The 23277-nt window shown below is 33.0% G+C and overlaps 2 protein-coding genes across 2 annotated transcripts; one reads left to right on the forward strand and one right to left on the reverse strand.

Moving 5' to 3' along the window:
- Positions 1-392: 392 nt before the first annotated feature.
- Positions 393-11908, forward strand: LOC108561633. Its single transcript, XM_017919661.1, has 12 exons — positions 393-858; positions 9053-9165; positions 9221-9391; positions 9446-9627; positions 9686-9867; positions 9924-10013; positions 10069-10239; positions 10311-10530; positions 10589-10754; positions 10853-10932; positions 10989-11214; positions 11277-11908. Exons 1-12 carry the CDS (start codon positions 468-470, stop codon positions 11733-11735), a joined length of 2451 nt encoding a protein of 816 aa, XP_017775150.1. The 5' UTR covers positions 393-467; the 3' UTR covers positions 11736-11908.
- A 1969-nt stretch (positions 11909-13877) lies between these two features.
- On the reverse strand, positions 13878-19116 carry LOC108561632 (calexcitin-1). Its single transcript, XM_017919660.1, has 5 exons — positions 19045-19116; positions 15384-15436; positions 15206-15325; positions 14407-14619; positions 13878-14348 (listed from the first exon to the last, which is right to left on the reverse strand). The coding sequence occupies exons 1-5, from the start codon at positions 19100-19102 to the stop codon at positions 14238-14240; spliced, it is 555 nt and encodes a 184-aa protein (XP_017775149.1). The 5' UTR covers positions 19103-19116; the 3' UTR covers positions 13878-14237.
- Between the last annotated feature and the right edge of the window lie 4161 nt (positions 19117-23277).

Here is a 23277-nt window from a genome sequence, read left to right on the forward strand (position 1 = left end):
TTTATGGAAATAGGAAGAAAGTGCGAATGGTGTAATGATACTAGACCTAAATATTACGATGCAATGAGATGGTTTATAAGTTGAAAGCGAGTACGAAAGCATTGAACCATTGCAATTAGCGTTCAGGAAGGAGCGATGAAAGGCGATGGCGCGCGTTCAACTTCAAAAAAAATATTTGCAAGAAAGCGTTTCTTGAATAATATCTCGAAGGATGAAAAATCAACAAACTTTTCGTCTGCTGAAGATGCGTTTATCTGTAATCGGATTATAATGCGATAACTATAGTAAAATGAATAGTGTTAAGACATACCGGAAAGAAAAGCGCGCAATTATACTGGATTACCGCACATTTCTTGTTTATTGTTGCAGTGAGGATAAGGATAGTCGGGATATTCGGATAATGTGAAGCGAGTGAGAGTGTTTGCGTTCGCTGCGAGCAGGTGTGTGGAGGGAGGGAGTAGCGAGTAATGAAAAAAGTAAATAATAATAATACAGTACAGAGAGGGATTTGTTCTTCGGGCCGAAGAGAAAGTGCGGTGTTGAGGGTTCACGCGACAATGGTGGTACCTCCTCTCAGTTGGGTTCCGGCACACAACCCAAGCAACAACATGTCGAGGATCACGTTGGCCGTGGCGACGCTCGTCATCATCAGCGTCGCGACGCCCCAGGTGGCAACAGCAGCATCATCATCTTCGAACGGAACGGTGGTCGCCCTCTCCAGGGCTTTGGACTTTTACAACACCGAACTTCTCGCGTCCAATTGGAACCACCTGAGAACCGCACTGAGCGACGAATGTTCCAACGATGTCGAGCAGTACGTGAGGGCCCTCGAGGTCCAAGAGAATTGGGCCCTGAAGAGTGAGTAGATCATTTTTCTTTTCTTTTCCTTTCTTCAATCCTGAACCCGGCAGTCGCAATTGCGTAACACTTTCATCTCACGTTAAACTTAAACGCGCACTTTCACCCGGTAATCGCACTCCGTCCGTGTCCGCGCTCAATCAATTAACAAACCTTGGTCCAACAATACGATTCTTCGGCAAACATATTAAAAATCGCGCCCTTGACATCGCTAATCCACTAATGACTTATTCAAATTTTTATTGTTACTTTTTGTATCTATCTACAATTTTGTATTTCTTTTTGGTTACTTTAGAGGAGCGCCCGACTTTTATTTACACTAAATCACTAAACGGAATGAAATTATCGAATAACATTTGCTTTTCGCATCACGTAGCAATAAAACAAGAAGCGTCGTCGTCATCGTCGTCTTTGATGCATACGACCACATTTGGTCGTTCTTTGACTTTCCTACGATTTCTTGAATCGAAAATTAAGGAACGCTTTCCAAAAAAAATACACGTGTCTTATTGAATTCAAGACAATCTTAATACGGCCCTGTATCAATCAAAAGGATTTTCAGAGTATTCTAAGGAAGAAAACTGTTATTAACGAGCATCCTATAAAACAAAACAAGACAAAACAAATACGATAATGAACCTAGCTTCATTTGTTACGAGCGTGTTACGGCTCCTAGATTTGGGAACCTCATTACCTTAATAGTTAAGCTGACACTGCATTTCACCGCTTTTAACTAATCCAAACGCAAAACTCTTGTTTTTCCCTACTTCTTTAACTCTTTAATCTTAAAGATTTGTATAAGACTCAGAAAATTCCTATATATTTTTCCACCAGTATAAAAATATGTAATCAGAGATTCCCCTTACAACAACTACTTCTACTCTATATTTAAGCAACATAATAAAAGTCTATTTAATAATAATAAAAGTCTATGATTCTTATAATAATGACGTAAACCGAAGCATTAATTTCAATCTCAAAAAACTATCACTTTCTTTAACATTCATTAAAATACATAAGATTGTTATAAAATTGAGACCTTGAAGGGTTTAACAGTACACATTTTTTTTTATTGGAATGCGAAACGAGTGCAATTCGTATGCATATGTTATACGACGTAGACAAAAAGAGAAAAAAAAACAATACGTAACAAATGTTTCAAAGAAGTGATAATGCAATGCACACTTGTTTTTCTTTTCTTTTATTATTTCTGTATGCTCGCATTCCTTCTCATCTGACCAATCGAATCGAATTTTAAAAAATGATCCGACTTTGGATCACGTAATTTCTCCGTTACTTTAGAGTCTTCAAGTAAACCCATTAAATATTAATACGAAACGAACATAAAAAAAAACTAATTTACAATTTAACTTAATAATAGATTAAATCGAGTAGCAATAAATAATCATTCTTCTTTGAAACATTAATTTTAGAGACAAATTAAATTTTTCATAAATTTTACATACTGATACGTTCTTTCGTATTATTTATACTTTAACTAATCTTATTTAGATTCGTTTTGAGTTTATTACTCGCATAGTTAATTCGATTTGTAAGCATTAGAAATTTTTGTAAAAAAAAATAAATAATTGTAATATGAATGCGGTGAAGTGAAATTTCGTCTGAATCGCAAACGAATTAAACGTCGTAATTCGCACTAATTTTCGTTGTCAAGGTAACTTTCTTCCGAATTCTAACAACAGAATAACGGAGACGCAACAACAATAACAACAGAATAAAAAAAAAAGAGACGGACGAAGCAAAACAAAACAACGAACTTTCAAATTTATGAATCACGCTGTCGTTGCATTCGTGTTCTTGCTTCGTCCATCAATTAAATAACTGTTCTTCTAATTGAATCGTTACGAATGTATTAATAATTTATTAAGTAATTATAAAACGTTTCGAAATATTTGATTCATATAAATAATATATAACAAATCCGTTATATTAGTGATGTCTCGTTAAACGACAATTCCGTTTGGACGAGAAGTGCCAATAAAACGAGTCTATAAAGAAATGAAATGTCTCGTACGGATGGAAAAATAAAAATTTTCGTAATCGATGATAAAATTACATCACTTTTTTCTTTCTTCCTTTCAATTATTGCGTATTTAAACTTATTAAATATTCTTAGAACTAGATTATGTAGATTCATCTGTTTTTGTTTTCCTTTCAACTTATATTATTTTAACAAATGAAATATTGCATCAAAACGTTAATTAACTTGTTTATTTTCTGAAAACCAGTTTGCGTAGATTCATCCGTTATTTTGTTTTTAATTGTAGCCAACTTACGATAAACTAAATATTACTACCAAATTGTTGCTAAACAAATGAATATCAAGTTAAAACTGTCATGTTGACATAACTCGAGTTGATGGTAACCCATGACAACTAACAACATGTTATACTAAGCAGCAGTCAAAAGAAACTTTTTGTTTTGCAACAAATAATTGGTAAATCGATCGATTTATTAATTGTCGAAAGCGATGAATTCTAATTAATTGTTCATCGAGCCGGACCTGATTTGGGACACAACATCAACAACACGTATACACTTATATATATATATATAAATTTTGGGCGGATTGAGCAAACGCTTACGTGTTGCGAGCGGCCGGAAGGTAAGTTTCGTGCGTCAAGAATTTTTCGTTTTCGTTTTCCCGCGAATTAATTAGTGAAATGAGAGTAGTTTAGTTGTAATAAATTAAAACTGTTCCCGCCGCTTTTGCGAAACTTTCTTCTCGAAAATCATTTTCTATTTGAACGACACATTCATACACACACACGCACGTTCTTCATTTATCTCATTGAAGCAAAGTGGACAAATCACCTCACATTTTACCTTAGTTAAGTAATTAAACATTACACCAAATTCTCAATTTAATTACTAATCAATTTCAGTTTTCTTATGTAATAATTACGTAACAATTTTTTGAATTTTCAAATTTTAAAAGTTGTACATTTTTATAAATATTAAACATTAACAATCAATTTTCCTTTACTAATTGTAACTTAAGTTAGGTTATGATTACGTAATATATCATAAAATCATTAAAAAATAAGATAAGTTATTAAAACAAAATCAATTTTGACATTACAAAGGTAATTTGATTAACACCAATTAGATGTACGAAGAACGTTATTAAAAAATTGGACACACAATTCGATAAATTATTAAAACAAAATACATTTTGACATTTCAAGGGTAATTTGATTAACACCAATTAGATGAACGAGGAACGTTATTCCCATTAAGACAGAATGAACTTAATTAGTTGGAGATTTAAAAACTGGTTCAAGTTTGTCTCTCGCGTTAAACTCAATATTTTTTTGTATATTTCATGAAGTTGTGCAAATGAACAGTTAGAAATTCACGAATGTGTCTCTCCTCGTCGTTAGTACGTTTCGGGCGATAAATGAAAAAGCAAACAGACACAGTTCTTCGCACAGAACAATCGTAAATAATACAACTACACACACAAAAAACGAAATACCATACGAAATTTCTAAACCATTTTTTTTTTAATATTTCAAACGCGAGACTTGCGCAAGAGTTTCACCGCAAAGATTTTCCTTATGGAAAGCCCATCATCATCATTATCGATAATACACGTATATTTCTTTGAATTGTTTCCCAATCGCTTTATTGTTATTACCGAATATCGAAAGAGTCGTGTTGGATTGAGTTGCAGCCGACGCAAGGTGAAAGAAATGCACGGACGTTGCGCCACGTTACGTCCGATTTCGACCTAGCCAATGAACTTCATTAATGAAATTTCCGAACGTTACCATAGAAACCAACCAAAAACAATATATTGAAAATAACATAAGACGAACTGGTATTTTGATTAATCGTCGTGCAATAATTTCCAATTATATAGGAAAATTTTGTATTCATAAGCGATTATATAATTGAGGTGCGATCAATGAGAACGAAACACTCGTTCGAACCCCTCCGTTTCGGTGGAAAAACCAGTCGCGTTGCGTAATTGGAGAGAACTTTCTTTGCGGTTCTTGGACACACTGGCATAGCATTATTATTCAATTGTTCTTCCTTCTTTTCAATCAGTTTTTCAAACACATTTCGAATTATTTACTATTTCCATCTAATTAATAATAATCACATACGAAACTTTCTTTACATATACACTTGTTGCTTTAATCAAGATCCATAATTTACGATTTATGTAATATTTACTATTTGTAACAAAATTCCTAACAGAAAATGCCAATAATTCAAGAGTCTACGTAGATTTACTAATTTAAACTTGAAAATCAATTAGGACAATTTTGTATATTCAACGAGTTTTCTGTACTTTTTCAAACATTTTACTATGATATTTCTTTTGATCAACGCGGATTTTCTAATCTAAATTTCACATTTTACAGTAATTTATCTTAGGTTCATTAGAAATGTACGCCTGTTAGTTAAAATATTCATGATTTATAAATATGAAAGTAATAACTTTTCTAATCTAAATTTAAGGAAGCTGTAAACTTGGTCTCACGCCACTTTGAGAGCAACAAAATATTACCTAATAAATCTCTTGCACTTTTGCGAATGCAGTTTACTGTTGTCGAGAAACGAATGTAGAAATGCAAAGAGACGACGTTGCGCAACCGAAACGCACGCGGAAATTCGCGCGAGTGCATTTTCTTGCTCCGCAAATGTATACAAACAAACAAACATAAAGATGATGCAACAAGGTTTTGGATGAAAATTTAGTTTTCTGGAGATGAGGGCTAAAACGCTTTATTCACCATAAATTCCGATGCGCCGTTGCACTTGTTACCCAATAAAACCGAAGAACTTTCTCCTGGTAATGACGCGTTTACATATCAATACATCCGAATGGAAATAAATAAAAAAAATCTTTCGACTCATTTCCGCGATATTATTTATTACGAGCGACTTCGTTTCGCCGCGTTTGGAGCCGATTTCCGGGGAAACTGTGTAAAGCGAGAGAACACGTTGCATATAAAGTAGTACTCAAGCACTGAAAGTTCAAAGACGTAATGGAAACACCGAAAAATATGATTTTGATCGTCATCAAATTTTACTACTCAATTTCATCATCCATCATCGATCTGTTACATGTTTCACCGATTTAATTGAGATAGACGTATGCATAATAAACGATGTATTCGCACACGTTTCATGTTTGGGTGGAAATGCATTAATCCATTATTCAAATCATCGCGTAACATTTCACAAACTATACACATTGTATTCATTTTAAACATAATTATTTAATCTCATTCAAAGAATGAAAACACTTTACTAGTTTTTGAAACTTTTAACAAAAAAAAAATCCAAATTACATTCTAAATTTTATACAAATTAAATGATTTTAATTGGTAATTACTTCAATTTAAACAGCAACATTTCTTGGAAACATTACACTTTCTACCTTATTTTTTTTTTGTTAACTAACATCTATTTTTTTAATGAAACTTTCCCCAAAAGAAAAAAGACAAAGTAACCTATTATTTCTTAAAACAAGAAAACACGCTTCTGAATTGCGTAACGAAGTGAGTTTCCGAAAAGCGTCGCTTGGGGAAACAAGTGAAATGAGTATTTAAGTAAACAGTTGCAAAAAAAAAAAAAAATCGCATAGTTTGGGCATTCGAAACAAACGCAATTTCCGGTATTCTAATATGACGTTTCGTAACGTTATCGTTGTTTGGTTATGAAAAAAAAAACGGAAAGAAGTCTTAAGATATTGAAAATGATGTAAGCAAAGAAAAAATTGTTTGATTGTTTGTTCTTATTTGTTTTCCAAGGTAACGTTCATGATTATATATATATATATATTTTTTTTTTCAAATGGAAATTTGCATATTGTTATTATTATAGGTTATTTCATTCACTTTCATTATAATAAATTAAAAAGGAAATACCGTTATTGAAAATATCAACTATTGTTTTTATTTTTTAATTCGTTGAATTCGAATCACTTTTGAAATGAATTATAGGTAATTGTTATGTTACGTAACTTGTTATGAATTTATAAGGTAATAGTGGGAAATTAATGCACTCACTGGTTGTCGTTTCGAATGATGAAATTGCATCCGGCTACAAAACTTTACTTTGACAGCTATACAGAATATAGAAGAGAGAAAAAAACAATTATTTGAAGCATGTCTCCATGGTGATGTAATATCATTCATGTAAGATGGTTAATACAAATTTAAATGGTTGGTATTAGTTGAATTTGCGTAGATTACAAGTTGCGACTTTTGATTTTGGAAAGAAGTGAAGAATGAAATAAATGGAATTAAAGGTAATTAATGTTAAAAAAGTGACGAATTTATGTAAATGGGAATAAACACTTACGTTTCCAATGATGAAATTGCATCCGGCTACAAAACTTTACTTTGACAGCTATACAGAATAAAGAAGAAAAAAACAATTGTTTGAGGCATGTCTCCATGGTGATGTAATTTCATTCATGTAAGATGGTTAATACAAATTTAAATGGTTGGTATTAGTTGAATTTGCGGAGATTACAACTTGTGACTTTTGCACTTTTTGAAAAGAAGTGAAGAATGAAATAAATGGAATTAAAGGTATTAATTGTTAAATAAGTGACGAATTTATGTAAATGGGAATAAACACTTACGTTTCCAATGATGAAATTGCATCCGGCTACAAAACTTTACTTTGACAGCTATACAGAATAAAGAGAAGAAAACAACAATTATTTGAGGCTTGTCTCCATGGTGATGTAATTTCATTCATGTAAGATGGTTAATGCAAATTTAAATGGTTGGCATTAGTTGAATTTGCGTAGATTACAATTTGTGACTTTTGCACTTTTTGGAAAGATGGGAAGAATGAAATAAATAGAATTAAAGGTAATTATTGTTAAATAAGTGACAAATTTATGTAAATGGTTATAAATACTTACGTTTCGAATGATGAAATTGCATCCGGCTACAAAATTTGACTTTGACAGCTATGCAGAATAAGGAGAAGAAAAAAAAAACATTTATTTGAGGCATGTCTCCATGGTGATGTAATTTCATTCATGTAAGATGGTTAATACAAATTTAAATGGTTGGTTTTAGTTGAATTTTCGGAGATTACAACTTGTGACTTTTAATTTTGGAAAGATGTGAAGAATGAAATAAATGGAATTAAAGGTAATAATTGTTAAATAGGGGACTGATAAGGGACTTACGTTTCGAATGATGAAATTGCATCCGGCTCCAAAACTTTACTTTGACAGCTATACAGAATAAAGAGAGAAAAAAACAATAATTTGAGGCATGTCTCCATGGTGATGTAATTTCATTCATGTAAGATGGTTAATACAAATTTAAATGGTTGGTATTAGTTGACTTTGCGGTGATTACAACTTGTGACTTTTGATTTTGGAAAGATGTGAAGAATGAAATAAATGGAATTAAAGGTAATAATTGTTAAATAAGGGACTGATAAGGGACTTACGTTTCGAATGATGAAATTGCACCCGGCTACAAAACTTTACTTTGACAGCTATGCAGAATAAAGAAGAAGAAAAAAACAATTATTTGAAGCATGTCTCCATGGTGATGTAATATCATTCATGTAAGATGGTTAATACAAATTTAAATGGTTGGTATTAGTTGAATTTGCGGTGATTACAACTTCTAACTTTTGATTTTGGAAAGAAGTAAAGAATGAAATAAATGGAATTAAGAGTAATTATTGTTAAATAAGGGACTTGATTTACGTAAATTATAAACACTTACGTTTCCAATGATGAAATTGCATCCGGCTACAAAACTTTACTTTGACAGCTATGCAGAATAAAGAAGAGAAAAAAAAACAATTATTTGAGGCATGTCTCCATGGTGATGTAATTTAATTCATGTAAGATGGATAATACACATTTCAATGGTTGGTATTAGTTGAATTTGTGACTTTTGATTTTGGAAAGATGCGAAGAATGAAATAAATGGAATTAAAGGTAATTATTGTTAAATAAGTGACGAATTTATGTAAATTATGATGTTTGGGAATAAACACTTACGTTTCGAATGATGAAACAGTAGCGGGTAATGAAAATTAATACTGACAGTTCGTACATTTATGACTTTTGTTTGATGTTTCCATGACAATATATTTAATTTGTTAATTCCTAAAGAATGTTTGATTTTTTTTTATATCTTTTTTTTTTTAAATGAATATTATTTGATTATAGTGGATGATGCGAGCGGAAGATATTCAACAGGATGGTTCTGGGGAAATCATTACTGGACTGGATCGAAGAGTCTGTGCGAGAACATCGTTCCGAGCAACCGCAGTTTATCAGAGGTAAGCAGCGGTTTCTTCGCCGAAGACTTCTTGCAAATTCATTGACAATCCGCAGAGCAATCAGAACGCGAGAGTGCAGCGAAACGTGGAGGCCATGACCAAGCTGACGAATCCGGGCCAATCGGGAGGTTACGTTTCCGGGAAGCTGTCCTACCGTTCACTGCCACCCTTCGACGTGTCCTTCTACATGCTTCGCGTCTTCATCAATTCCACGTACACGAAAGAAGTGAGTTGTTTGGAAACAACTTGATTTAGAAAGTAATAAACTTTTTTTTTTTAGACTCGAACCCTGCACGTCGGATTGTGTTTACCGAAGACGTGCACGGACGTGGACGTCCGCAACATCTTGGAGAAAACATCCGAAGCGGCTCCCATCGAGATGATACAGATTCGCGTCGAGGAAGTCAGATCTCCTCACAGCCGTTTCAACCTTTGGCAGGACACAACTTTTAGGATTCTCTGGTAAATGTCTTCTATTACAATTGATTAACAATTATTAAAAAAAACAACATTTTTTTAGCGTCGTAACAGCCATAGTTGTCGTTCTTTTGGTGATCGGAACGCTCTTCGATCTTTACTTGAAGCACCGGGAGGAAACTAAGCAAGTGTTGAAACTGAATTGCGCGACTTACACCAATCCGAATCACAAGTTAAGCGAGAAAACCATCACTTTGGATATGACAGCCACCGAACCAAACGCTGGTATTAAATATACAAAATTGTTATTTTTTTTACTAATTGTTAATTTATTTTTTAAGGTAAATGTAGTTTATACGTGGTTAATAACAACAACAACAATAATTTGGCAGCAAACGAAACTCGAACTGGTGAAGATGAATCATTGATTGGTAAGATTCTCATTAACTTGTGAATATGTTATTTAATACTTTGTGTCTTTTCTAGTGACCATACTCAAAGACTTAATCCTCGCGTTCTCGGTGAGGGTCAATGTTAAGCATATCTGCGACAGAAGCGTTGGAAGTGATACGATCTCCGTAATCCACGGTCTTAAGTCCATAAGTATGGCTTGGGTCATCCTTGGACACACTTGTCTAATCGCTTTCAAATATTCCGGTAAAAGCTCTTTTTTTTTTTTTTTTAAATATTTTTTAAGTAGGATTTATTGAATTCTATTCTGTTTTTAGATAATATGGAATATAGGAAAGTTGTTCAAAAGGAATTCCTGTTCCAAACCATATCGAATGGAGCCTTCAGCGTCGACACTTTCTTCTTTACCTCGGGGCTTTTGGTCTCATTCCTGTACTTCAGGACGAACGCCAAAGGTAAATTGGATACGTTGGGTAATAAAGGTGTTCTCGCTGGGTTTCTGCACTTTTTCGGATTGATTCTCTACCGTTTCGCAAGGTATGTTTTTTTTGGATGATATAACATTCAGTTCGTGCTAATTAGGTTTTGGTTTTAGGTTGAGCGCTCCGTACTTGTTCGCGTTGGGAGTCGTCGAAGTCTCCATGAAATGGTTCAATTCCAATTCGATCTTCGAACCGCCGACGATGGACCACGAAACCTGTCCCAAGTACTGGTGGAGAAACATACTTTATATCAACACGCTTTTCCCAGTTGAGCAAATGGTAATTGATTTTTTAGATTGTAGTAAGCTTGTATCCTAAGTACTTGCAATTATTGATTAGTTGTAATTAACAAAATTGTTGATTTCTGATTGTTTTAGTGCATGCTTTGGAGTTGGTACTTGTCTGATGATACACAATTTTACGTTGTTGGAGCGATTCTCTTGATTTTGGCAACAAGGTGAGTTAATTTACTTGAAAATGTTATAGTGATTGATTGCAATTTTTTTTTTCCAGTCATTTTAAGATTGCTGCTTCTTTGGTGATCATCTTCATGACGAGTTCTTGGGCCACGACCGGTTACATCGCATTCAGCAACAGCCATCTACCAAGTTCGGATGATCCTCTCGCGCTCTTCGACAAGATTTACGACAAACCGTACACTAGGTTGGGACCGTACCTGATCGGAATGGGAGTCGGCTGGATCCTGTTCAAGACCAACTGCCGGATCAAGATGTCCAAGGTAAGAGATGCGTAGGAGATGGATGGAAACATTTATAAAAATCCTTCCATATTTATTTATAGTTGGCCGTCGTCGTCGGATGGCTCGTCTCCGCCGGATGTTTGCTGTCTTTGGTGTACGGATTGTACGAGGCAGATTTATCCCCTGTCGCCGGTGCGGCTTACAGCAGTTTGAGCCACTCGGCGTGGGCTCTGGGTTTGGCCTGGGTGGTCGTCGCGTGCTCGACCGGTTACGGGGGTTACGTGAATTCCATCCTCTCCGCGACGATCCTCTACCCGTTCAGCAGAGTCACCTACTGCGCCTACCTGCTCCATCCGATCGTCATCAGGGTCATGGCCATGAACATGGACAGCCCTCTGCATCTCGGCAAAGAGGTGATGGTCATCCTGTTCTTGGGGCAGGTCGTCGCTTCGTATGCGCTCGGTTTCATCGTTTCCGTCGCCTTCGAAGCGCCCGTCGTCTCGATGCTGAGGATCCTCACGAGAATAGCGCCCAAACGAAAGACTGCCCTCCAAACGTAGTTACGCAACGTTAGTTTAGATCAAGTGTGCATGCGAGCGTGAAACAATTGAATAGAAATAGATGAAGAAAAAAAAAAGAGAGAGAGTGCGAGCGAGTGTAAATACAATTAACCCCTAATTTTATACGTACTTTTAATGGTTTGGTTATTTTATTCTGTGATCAATTTTTATTTCTAGACCAACAGTTTTTCTTTTTCAAAAACATATTTTTTAATTTATTTGCTACAAAAAAAAAAAGAAGAAACACATGTTATTATATTAATTATATAAATAAACACTTTCCTTTAATTTCTATTAGTTTATCTTTGTTAATATAAAAACAAAATATGACATATGTCATTTTGACATAATCAAAATGACATTGACATTTCGTTGTCACATTCAAAATTGACTTAAATCATGATTTAAGTTTTGATATATGTAATTATTTGATTACGTTAAGTTATTTTTATGAAATATCAAAGTGGCGTTGAAAAATTACTAAAAGACAAATAGACAATCTTAAAATGAGTGTTTTTAAATAAATAGTGTGAAAAACGTACACATTTGCTACAAAAAAAAAGAAACACATGTTATTATATTAATTATATAAATAAACACTTTCCTTTAATTTCTATTAGTTTTTCTTTGTTAATATAAAAACAAAATATGACATATGTCATTTTGACATAATCAAAATGACATTGACATTTCATTGTCACATTCAAAATTGACTTAAATCATGATTTAAATTTTGATTTATGTAATTATTTGATTACGTTAAGTTATTTTTTATGAAACATCAAAGTGGCGTTGAAAAATTACTAAAAGACAAATAGACAATCTTAAAATGAGTGGTTTTCAAATAAATAGTGTGAAAAACGTACACATTTGCTACGAAAAAAAAAAAGAAACACATGTTGTTATATTAATTATATAAATAAACACTTTCCTTAAATTTCTATTAGTTTTTCTTTGTTAATTGAGGGAATGTAATTGAAAGAAAACGAAACGTTTTATGATTTTATTTATTACATAATCGCACACTTATTACAATGTAGAACACGGATTTTAGTACGCAATGTACTCTACGTAGATAATCGAAGATTCTGTAGTCGTTTACAATGAGAACAAAAGGGGATTAAGTAGATTCGTTTTCCTTTTTGTAAGTTAAGATTTATATTGTCTCTGAAGAGGATATGTAATAATTCATCAACGGTGACCTAATTAAAAAAAAGAACAAAATATGACATATGACATAATCAAAATGACATTGACATTTCATTGTCACATTCAAAATTGACAATCATGATTTATGTAATTATTTGATTACGTTAAGTTATTTTTATGAAATATCAAAGTGGCGTTGAAAAATTACTAAAAGACGAATAGACAATCTTAAAATGAGTGGTTTTCAAATAAATAGTGTGAAAAACGTACACATTTGCTACAAAAAAAAAAAGAAACACATGTTATTATATTAATTATATAAATAAACACTTTCCTTAAATTTCTATTAGTTTTTCTTTGTTAATGAAGGGAATGTAATTGAAAGAAAACGAAACGTTTTATGATTTTATTTATTACATAATCACACACTTATTACAATGTAGAACACGGATTTTAGTACGCGATGTACTCTACGTAGATAATCGAAGATTCTGTAGTCGTTTACAATGAGAAGAAAAGGGGATTAAGTAGATTCGTTTTCCTTTTTGTAAGTTAAGATTTATATTGTCTCTGAAGAGGATATGTAATCATTCATCAACGTTGACCTAATTAAAAAAGAACAAAATATGACATATGTCATTTTGACATAATCAAAATGACATTGACATTTCATTGTCACATTCAAAATTGACAATCATGATTTATGTAATTATTTGATTACGTTAAGTTATTTTTATTAAATATCAAAGTGGCGTTGAAAAATTACTAAAAGACGAATAGACAATCTTAAAATGAGTGGTTTTCAAATAAATAGTGTGAAAAACGTACACATTTGCTACAAAAAAAAAAAGAAACACATGTTATTATTTTAATTATATAAATAAACACTTTCCTTAATTTTCTATTAGTTTTTCTTTGTTAATTAAGGGAATGTAATTGAAAGAAAACGATACGTTTTATGATTTTATTTATTACATAATCGCACACTTATTACAATGTAGAACACGGATTTTAGTACGCGAAGTACTCTACGTAGATAATCGAAGATTCTGTAGTCGTTTACAATGAGAACAAAAGGGGATTAAGTAGATTCGTTTGCCTTTTGTAAGTTAAGATTTATATTGTCTCTGAAGAGGATATGTAACTTTCTTATATAGATTTTTTTTATTATATATATTCACTCTTAAATACATTCTACTACGGAACATCTACTTCGTCTTTATTTAGTATAAGTAGCGGAGATAAATACAGTAAGAAATTTGATAAAATGCCGTGCACAAGCCGCGTACACCAATTGGAGAGTATTAATTAATATTATCATAATAATAATGCATATCTTTATGGGCGAGTCGGTTAAAACGAGGTCTTGCCGAAGATGTAGTTGCCCGGTTCGGAGATGTTTTCCGACATGAAGAACTGCTTCCAGAGCTCGACGAATTGCTCGTAACTCACCTCCTTCTTACCCTACAGCATACAATAGTTAAATGTAATTGAATTGAATTGTTGTTAATAAGAGACATACTTGAGCCATCTTGTGGAAGGCCTCCTTGCATTCGCCGATTTCGAGGCCGTAGCAGGAGCAGACGCTCGTGAACTCGTCGATGTCGATGCTTCCGTCGCCGCTCGCATCCTCCAGATCGAACATGAACCTGAGGTACTGGGTCTGCCAGTCCAGAGCGTTCTCAGGATTCTTGGCGTATTCGTCCCACATAGAAGACCATTCATCAACGCTAACCTAATTAAAAAAAACAACAAAATATGACATATGTCATTTTGACATAGTCAAAATGACATTGACATTTCATTGTCACATTCAAAATTGACAATCATGATTTAAATTTTGATTTATGTAATTGGAAAATAATTAACAATAATAATTAATTATTTGATTACGATGATTGGTTATTTGATTAAAATGAGTGGTTTCCAAATAAATTGTGTGAAAAACGTAAGAAAATATGATTAATTAGTTCGTGTTTGAATTAAGATATATTTTCAGTGTTAATTGCTTTGTAATGATTTGACCAATAACAAATGTCAATGTGACAAGTGTCAAAATGACAATGGAAAAGTGCGGTTATTTAATTAATAACTTTTGAATTGCTTAATAGTTATTAATGAAACATTGAAGTATTTTAATTACTTATAGAAATAATGAAAAGAATTATTAAATTTGAATTAGAAAATAAAATTGAATGAAAAATGTGTTCATAACTGACAATTAAACATTTTGTTTTTTTTTTGTTGTTGTTGACACGACTAAGATTGATTCATATATGCACGGCACTCTAATGAAATATGTTAATGATGAAATGCGTTACTTGTCCGTCCTTGTTGGAGTCGGCCCTCTGCCTGAGTCCATCCCAGATTTGGATCATGCTGTCGAAGGTCTTGATGTAGGGAGCGCTACCAGCCTTCCAACCCCTCAACGTGCAGATTTTCTTCAAAATCCATTAATTAATTTGTGCGAAAAGACAAAACGCGACATGATCCTCTTACCTCGATGGCCAACTCGAAGTCCTTCCTGTCGATGGTGCCGCTCTGATTGACGTCTGCGGAAAAGTCACATGAATCTTAGACTTGACGGTATTTTCAGCTTACCGTTCGCCGTGTGGCAAATGGTAAAGAATGGGGGAGCGATTTCGGGGCGATTTATTAGTTTGTGAAGGGCGGAGCGCAGTAGTTAATAAATCTTTCGATCTGGATTATCGTGCGTGAGGCTGATAAATTCCTTTATCTCTTTGGCACGACCTGCTTCCACACACAAACAATTGAGTTATGTAAATTGATGGTGGTCGTAATGATATAATTAGCGATTTAGGAATTTATTATTTGATATGTGGTTGTGCCGAATGGAATTGGACGAGGCGGTTTTCGGCTGTGGTTTTCGAGGGTTCCATCTAATAACGTCCGTCCGTCCATTTCACCCCCTTATTAATATCGGTCCAACTTTGCCCGAGTTGCAATTATAATGCGGTATGCTTCAGGAACAGGAAATCCCTGGTCCCCCCGTTTTAATGGACTTCTTGCATTAATTCCATAACTAACTTGATTAACTCTACCACACACCATTATACTGACGCACGCTGTTAATCTTACATTTAAGACCCAAATCCAGAAAAAAAGAGAAAATTGTAACAAACCCTCATAAATATATGTATAAACTTGCCTAAATTCTGCTTAAAATGCACCATTTACAACTTCTGATTACTGTCAAATATAAAAATGACACATCAATGACATATGACATGCGATTGCTGTCAAGTATAATAATAATTTATGTAATGATTCCATAACTAACTTGATTAATCCTACCATACATCATTATACTGACGCACGCTGTTAATCTTACTTTTAAGACTCAAATCCAGAAGAAAAAGAGAATTGTAGTAAACGCTCATAAAAGACAACATTATCAGAATCTACACTTAACAAATACTTAGTAAATATCTAAACATTTTAATTGTTTATGTATAAATTTGCTTAAATTCTGCTTAAAATGCACCATTTACAACTTCTGATTACAGTCAAATATAAAAATGACACATCAATGACATATGACATGCGATTGCTGTCAAATATAATAATGATTTATGTAATGATTCCATAACTAACTTGATTAACCCTACCACACATCATTATAGTGACGCACCCTGTTAATCTTACTTTTAAGACCCAAATCCAGAAGAAAAAGAGAATTGTAATAAACGCGCATAAAAGAAAACATTATCAGAATCTACACTCAACAAAGACTTAGTAAATATCTAAACATTTTAATTGTTTATGTATAAACTCGCCTAAATTCTGCTTAAAATGAATCATTTACAACTTCTGATTACTGTCAAATATAAAAATGACACATCAATGACATATGACATCCGATTGCTGTCAAGTATAAATAATTATTTGATTACGATAAGTTTTTATTATGAAATATCAAAGTGGCGTTGAAAAATTACTAAAAGACAAATAGACAATCTTAAAATGAGTGGTTTCGATATGTCAATAATTAATAATAGTGTGAAAAACGTAAATAAATACGATTAATTAATTTGTAATTGAATTAAGATACGTTTTCAGTGTTAATTGCTTTGTAATGATTTGAATAGTAACAAATGTCAATGTGACAAGTGACAAAATGACATCGGAAAAGTGCAAATGACATTGGAAATGATTCCATAACTAACTTGATTAACCCTACCATACACCATTATACTGATGCACGCTGTTAATATTACTTTTAAGACTCAAATCAAGAAAAAAAAAAGAGAATTTTAACAAATTGTAATAAAAGAAAACATTATCAGAATCTACACACAACAAATACTTAGTAAATATCTTAGTAATTGTTTATTTATAAAATAGTCAAACATAAAATTGACACATCAATGACATGTCACATCCGATTGCTGTCAAATATAAACAAACTTGTATAAAGTTTTGTTCATTTGTTTTGTTTAACTAGTCTTATTTATTTTTCCCAAATATTAATTAAACACTCATTCAATAAAACTTTCCCGCACTCTGTGATCTCAGCAAACAAAACTCTCTCCCTCTCTCATCGTATTTACTATAAAATATTGCGCATCATATTATATTCCAACGAACTTTCCACGTTTGTAAACTTTTCAGCTCGTTATAAATGCAAGCAAACTTATTCATGGCAACGATTTTGCAGCTTTTTTTATCTAATTATCTGTTAAATAAAATAATGAAAATGTTTATTCAGTGACTTAAGTCAGTTTTCTTGTTGTCTTGTCTTCAGAAATTAAAAAAAAATGATTATTTTTTATTAAAATCAAGAATTTCATGAATTGCTGTCAAATATGACAGTGACAGATTTTAGTCTCTTCAATTACAAACAAAAAAATAATAAGTATGACTTTTTCTTTCTTTCTTTCTAATATTTAATCTTCACTAACGATCTCTTCGTAATCGTAATCATTCGTTATTTATGTAACCATTATCCACAACACAACAGTTGTTGTTGTTCGACTGCTTCTGTACTCGTGCGAGCAACAAGAACAATAATGCAAGACAAATAGAGAATCTTAAAATGAGTGATTTTCAAATAAATAGTGTGAAAAACGTAAGTAAATATGATTAATTAGTTCGTGATTGAATTAAGAGAAGAAATGTCAATGTGACAAGTGTCAAAATGACAATGGAAAAGTGCGGTTATTGAATTAATAACTATTGAATTGCTTAGACGTTATTAATAAAACATTGAAGTATTTTAATTACTTATAGAAATAATGAAAATAATTATTAAATTTGAATTAGAAATTAAAGCTGACTGAAAAATGTGTTCATAACTGACAATTAAACATTTTGTTTTTTTTTGTTGTTGTTTCCATGAATTGCTGTCAAATATGACAGTGACAGATTTTCGTCTCTCCAATTACAAAACAAAAAACAATAAGTATACGTTGAATAACTTTTTCTTTCAGTCTGCAAACAATACATAATAAATAAGACACATGTAGAGATTAATAGAGTGTGTGTGTTTCGGTTGCAAGCTTCTAATATTTCATCTTCACTAACGATCTCTTCGTAATCGTAATCATTCGTTATTCATATAACCATTATCCGCAACACAACAGCTGTTGTTGTTCGACTGCGTCTGTCCTCGTGCGAGCAACAAGGACAAGAATGCATTTATTTTCCCCGGTCGCAGCGACTCCTGGCATCTCTCCAATCCATTTAAAATTCCTTGATAGCACTTTCGTGCATTGCCTCCAATCATTCATCACAATACTATCTCTATCTCTCTCCTCCTTTTCGATGAAACCCAGTGACTTGCAGTCTCTCTCTCTCTGTCAAATTCTGCGACAATCGAGTGTGCAATGGATGTTTTATACAATATTTAATTCCAAAAGTAAACTTTTGATTTAGAACTTAATTTTTCAAATGGATTTGTATGAAAATCTCTCTGAAATGTCTGATTATTCAGTTAAATTTGGATAAAATCGAGCGCAATTAACTTTAATGCTTTCGATATTCTTTTGTAAAGTAATTTTATCGATTCCTGCAAAGTTTTAAACTGTTTCTTTTAAACTTGAACTTAGGAAGTGGCTAAGAAGTGCTTTTTTATGGATTTGAAAGACTCGTCAATCATATTTACGAGCTCGATAAAAGCACTTTGGATATGAGTACTCACCGAAGAAGACATTGAAGACGTAGAGGAGCTTCTTCTTGCGGAAATCGGAGATGGGCATCTTTCGAAACGGTTCTGCAAAAGAATACATTTGAAATGAAATAACGTAGTTTTCGCAGATGGATGAGATCATGCGGAGGAATTTAATATAACTGCACATTTATAATAAGTCGTTTTTCATTTCGCATTTGCAATAAACCTTTGGGGACGAAATGGTAAAAGGTAATCTCTTATTTTTCGTTTGGAAATGCGAGTGTTGAAGGGAAGAGATGTGAAGATTTCCTCACGTTTTGGCTTCAATTAAAGTTTGCTGTTGTTAATTAGTGCATTTCCATTCAAATGGGTTTCGGCTTAATGAGACCGCTCCGGGTTTTATTAAAGAGCCGATTATGAATTTTCGGCGGATCCCGGCTAATTGGCGAGATCGGATTAAGATGGAAATTTTTGGCGAATTGTCTCTTCGCTCCGGTTTATTTTAATTCAAGTCGCTTTACTTGTTTTTCTGGTTGTGATTTGTATGTGATTGGACCGAAGCTTGGATTACGTAAAATAATGCTGATGTTGATGATGATGGGAAGAGAGAGAGAGAGAGAACTTAGGAGACTTTGAGGAAATCGATGCTTGTTTCTAAGGGTGCTGGCATCTAAAAGCCATCAGCGCAGATGAGCGGAACGTATTGAATTTTGTTCAGGCGAGAGACGTTCGTGGTTTAAATATAATATCAGCTTTTTGTATGCAAACAAGTAAAGGCTTAAATTGAAAAAAAAACACACGTTGGATGTGAACATCTTTTGGTTACAAACATTCTATAGTAAATTGTAAAACTCATCCACTTTGATCAGTGCGAAAACCACAACAATTTTAAAAGAAATCTACAAGGAATTTCTCAATTGAAATTGTTAAAGGAAAAAAAACATAATGTGTTTCATTTTTTCAATTTATACAGCTCATAGCAGGCGACTCAATGATAGAAAAAAGATGAATGTAGGCTTGTTGGAAAGGAGAAATATTCAGCTTTCATACGAGTGGTCGATGATGTAATTACCTTAAGGGGTTGTTGAGATATTAACGAAAAACTATAACAACTGAAAAAAATACAAAAAAAAACGTTCTACAGCTTATAACAGACGACTCGATGACAGCACAAAGATGAGTATAGGCGCGTTGGAAAGGTGAGATATTCAGCTTTCATACGAGTGGTCTATGATTTAATTACCTTTAGGGGTTGTCGAGAAATTCACGAAAAACCAAAAACAGTGAAAATAAAACGAGAAAACCGTAATTTCTCTGTTACGTATAAAACGTCAAGTATGTGTATTTTTTTTCAATTTCTAAAGCTCATAACAGGCGACTCGATAATAGCACTAAGATGTATGTAGGCTTGTTGGAAAGACAAAATATTCAGCTTTCATACGAGTGGTCGATGATGTAACTATCTTTAGGATTTGTTGAGAAAATCACGAAAAACTGTAAAAACTGAATAAAAAACGAGAAAAAAATATTCTTCAGCTTATAACAGGCGACTTGATATAACTACAAAGATGTATGTAGGCGTGTTGGAAAGGTGAGATCTTCAGCTTTCATACGAGTGGTCGATGATGAAATTACCTTTAGGGGTTGTCGAGAAATTAACGAAAAACCGAAAACACTGAAAAAAAAACGAGAAAACCGTCGTTTCTGTGTTGCGTATAAAACGTTAAGTATGTGTTTTTTTTTTAAATTTAAACAGCTCATAGCAGGCGACTCGATGACAGTACGAAGATGTATGTAGGCTTGTTGGAAAGACAAAATATTCAGCTTTCATACGAGTGGTCGATGATGTAACTATCTTAAAGATTTGTCGAGAAAATCACGAAAAACTGTGAAAACTGAATAAAAAGCGAGAAAGAAATGTTCTTCAGCTTATAACAGGCGACTCGATGAAACTACAATGATGTATGTAGGCTTGTTGGAAAGGTGAGATATTCATCTTTCATACGAGTGGTCGATGATGTAATTATGTTGAAAAACTATAAACTATACCTTCAATAATAAATTATAAAACTCACACTTTGATCAATTCATAACAAATTTTCCTATAAATCTCTAAGAACTATGATAAATCAGAATACTTAGCAACATTCAAGCGTCCTTAGCAACTCACTATTTACGATTTCAATGTTTAACAACAATTTCAACAACAACTTTTTAAATATTATTTTATCAATGTATTTATAAAGGAAAGGAGTCTTTGCTTGTGATTAATTGATTCAAATTAAGCTAATGGACAACATTTTCGCGCGCGCAATTAATCTTTCAAAAATACGTCAAAGTGACAAGTTTAATTTAATAGAAAAAAATGACAAGCAGGCCTTCTAATATATATATATATATATTCATTATTAATTACTTTCGCAAATACTTCAAATTTAAAGAAAAATCACTGTTAAATCCCTCTGGAATCTCATTATGAAGATATGAAATTGCGAATAAGAATCTAGCGCAGTTTATCCGTTCGCAAAATGACTGTTATTGCGGCGCATTTTATTATCATTTGCTGTTCTTTGGCGGCTTTTTCATATTCCTCTAGAGGGATTGAAGACGTTAGAGGTGTTTCGAGGATAATAAAATTTTAATAAAATGTGTATTTATAGTCGCGACCCGGAATGAAAAGTAATCTGCTTGGATGGACTACGAAGAAAGAAAAACCCAACCTAAAGGAAATCCCCGTACATTTTCTATTTCGATATAGATACGAGGAAAATATGGCACTTTCCATCTAAACTTTGATGGTCAGAAGAGAAAAAGGATGAGCATAAAAAGGGGGATGATGATAGAACGAAATGTGAAAGGGTAAAATGTAAGGATAAAAACGGGGACGCTTGGATGGAAGGAAGGAAGGAAAAGGTAAATATTATCTTGCCGCCTCGAGCCTAAAGCTATTTATCAAATGTAATTAACTGCATTCCCAGAGGGTGCTAGTTAGCATTCCTAGCGTACGCACACATTTAATTAACTCCAGATCAATAAATAAGTCAAGTTCAAATAAGCTCATGAATTGATAGATCAAAGACTTTCCTCCATTCGAACTCATTGATATCATCGGGAGGAAATGGATGGAAATGAAGGAAATTAAATGAAAAAAAGAAGTGATTTCGAAGCGTTTCGGTTCGGAATGAAGGCTTATTAAAATCGTATCGCTGCTCTCTCAGACTTAATATTCGCGCCAGAAGCAATTAAGAAACTTTAAGTGGGCGCGCTGAATCATGTTACTTCTGATTTTCCTGAAAGCTGGCTGAAAACTTTTCCTCGATTCACGTGTGAATAATGATGGATTATCCAATTACTAAAATACAACGGACAAATTTCTCAATTTAACATTTGCAGTATCTAAATTTTAAATGACATTAACATCTGCCATTTGCGTCATCCGTCACGTGTGTCTTGATTTGAATCACGTAACGCTTATTTGGTTTTAAAAATATTTAAAGAAAATTAAAGTTTCGCGATTCACGTGTGGATAAGAATTATGATGATGGATTATCCAATTACTAAATACAATCGACAATATAGTTTTACAATTCATCAGCACAAATTTCAATCGATATTTCTCAATTTAACATTTGCAATATCTAAATTTTAAATGACATTGACATCTGTCATTTGTGTGAGTCCACGAGTTGTCACAAATGACATTTCACGTGTCTCTTGATTTGAATCACGTAACGCTTATTTGGTTTTAAAAATATTTAAAGAAAATGAAAGTTTTTCGATTTACGTGTGAATAATGATGGATTATCCAATTACTAAATACAACCGATAATATAGTTTTACAATTCATCAGCACAAATTTCAATCGATATTTCTCAATTTAAAATTTGCAATATCTAAATTTTAAATGACATTGACATCTGTCATTTCGTAAGTCCACGAGCTGTCACAAATGACATTTCACATATCTCTTGATTTAAATCACGTTACGCTTATTTAGTTTTAAAATTATTTAACGAAAATTAAAGTTTCGCGATTCACGTGTGGATAAGAATTATGATGATGGATTATCCAATTACTAAATACAACCGACATTATAGTTTTACGATTCGTCGGCACAAATTTCTTAATTTGACATTTGCTATATCTAAATTTTAATTGAAATTAACATCTGTCATTTGCGTCATCTGTCATTTCACGTGTCTCTTGATTTGAATCACGTAACGCTTATTTGATTTTAAAATTATTTAAAGAAAATCAAAAAAG

The sequence above is a fragment of the Nicrophorus vespilloides genome, unplaced genomic scaffold (assembly GCF_001412225.1).
Source record: "Nicrophorus vespilloides isolate i.1.1-1 unplaced genomic scaffold, Nicve_v1.0, whole genome shotgun sequence".
NCBI lineage: Eukaryota > Metazoa > Arthropoda > Insecta > Coleoptera > Silphidae > Nicrophorus > Nicrophorus vespilloides.

Excerpts from the sequence above, each read along its gene's own strand:
- LOC108561633 (XM_017919661.1), top strand. The coding sequence starts at position 468 with ATGAAAAAAGTAAATAATAATAATACAGTACAGAGAGGGATTTGTTCT. Across the intron at positions 10,755-10,852 it reads TTTTCCCAGTTGAGCAAATG|TGCATGCTTTGGAGTTGGTA; the intron begins GTAATTGATTTT and ends TGATTGTTTTAG. Across the intron at positions 11,215-11,276 it reads GCCGGATCAAGATGTCCAAG|TTGGCCGTCGTCGTCGGATG; the intron begins GTAAGAGATGCG and ends ATTTATTTATAG.
- LOC108561632 (XM_017919660.1), bottom strand. The coding sequence starts at position 19,102 with ATGCCCATCTCCGATTTCCGCAAGAAGAAGCTCCTCTACGTCTTCAAT. Across the intron at positions 15,437-19,044 it reads CGTCTTCAATGTCTTCTTCG|ACGTCAATCAGAGCGGCACC; the intron begins GTGAGTACTCAT and ends ACTTTTCCGCAG. Across the intron at positions 14,349-14,406 it reads CCTTCCACAAGATGGCTCAA|GGTAAGAAGGAGGTGAGTTA; the intron begins GTATGTCTCTTA and ends TGTATGCTGTAG.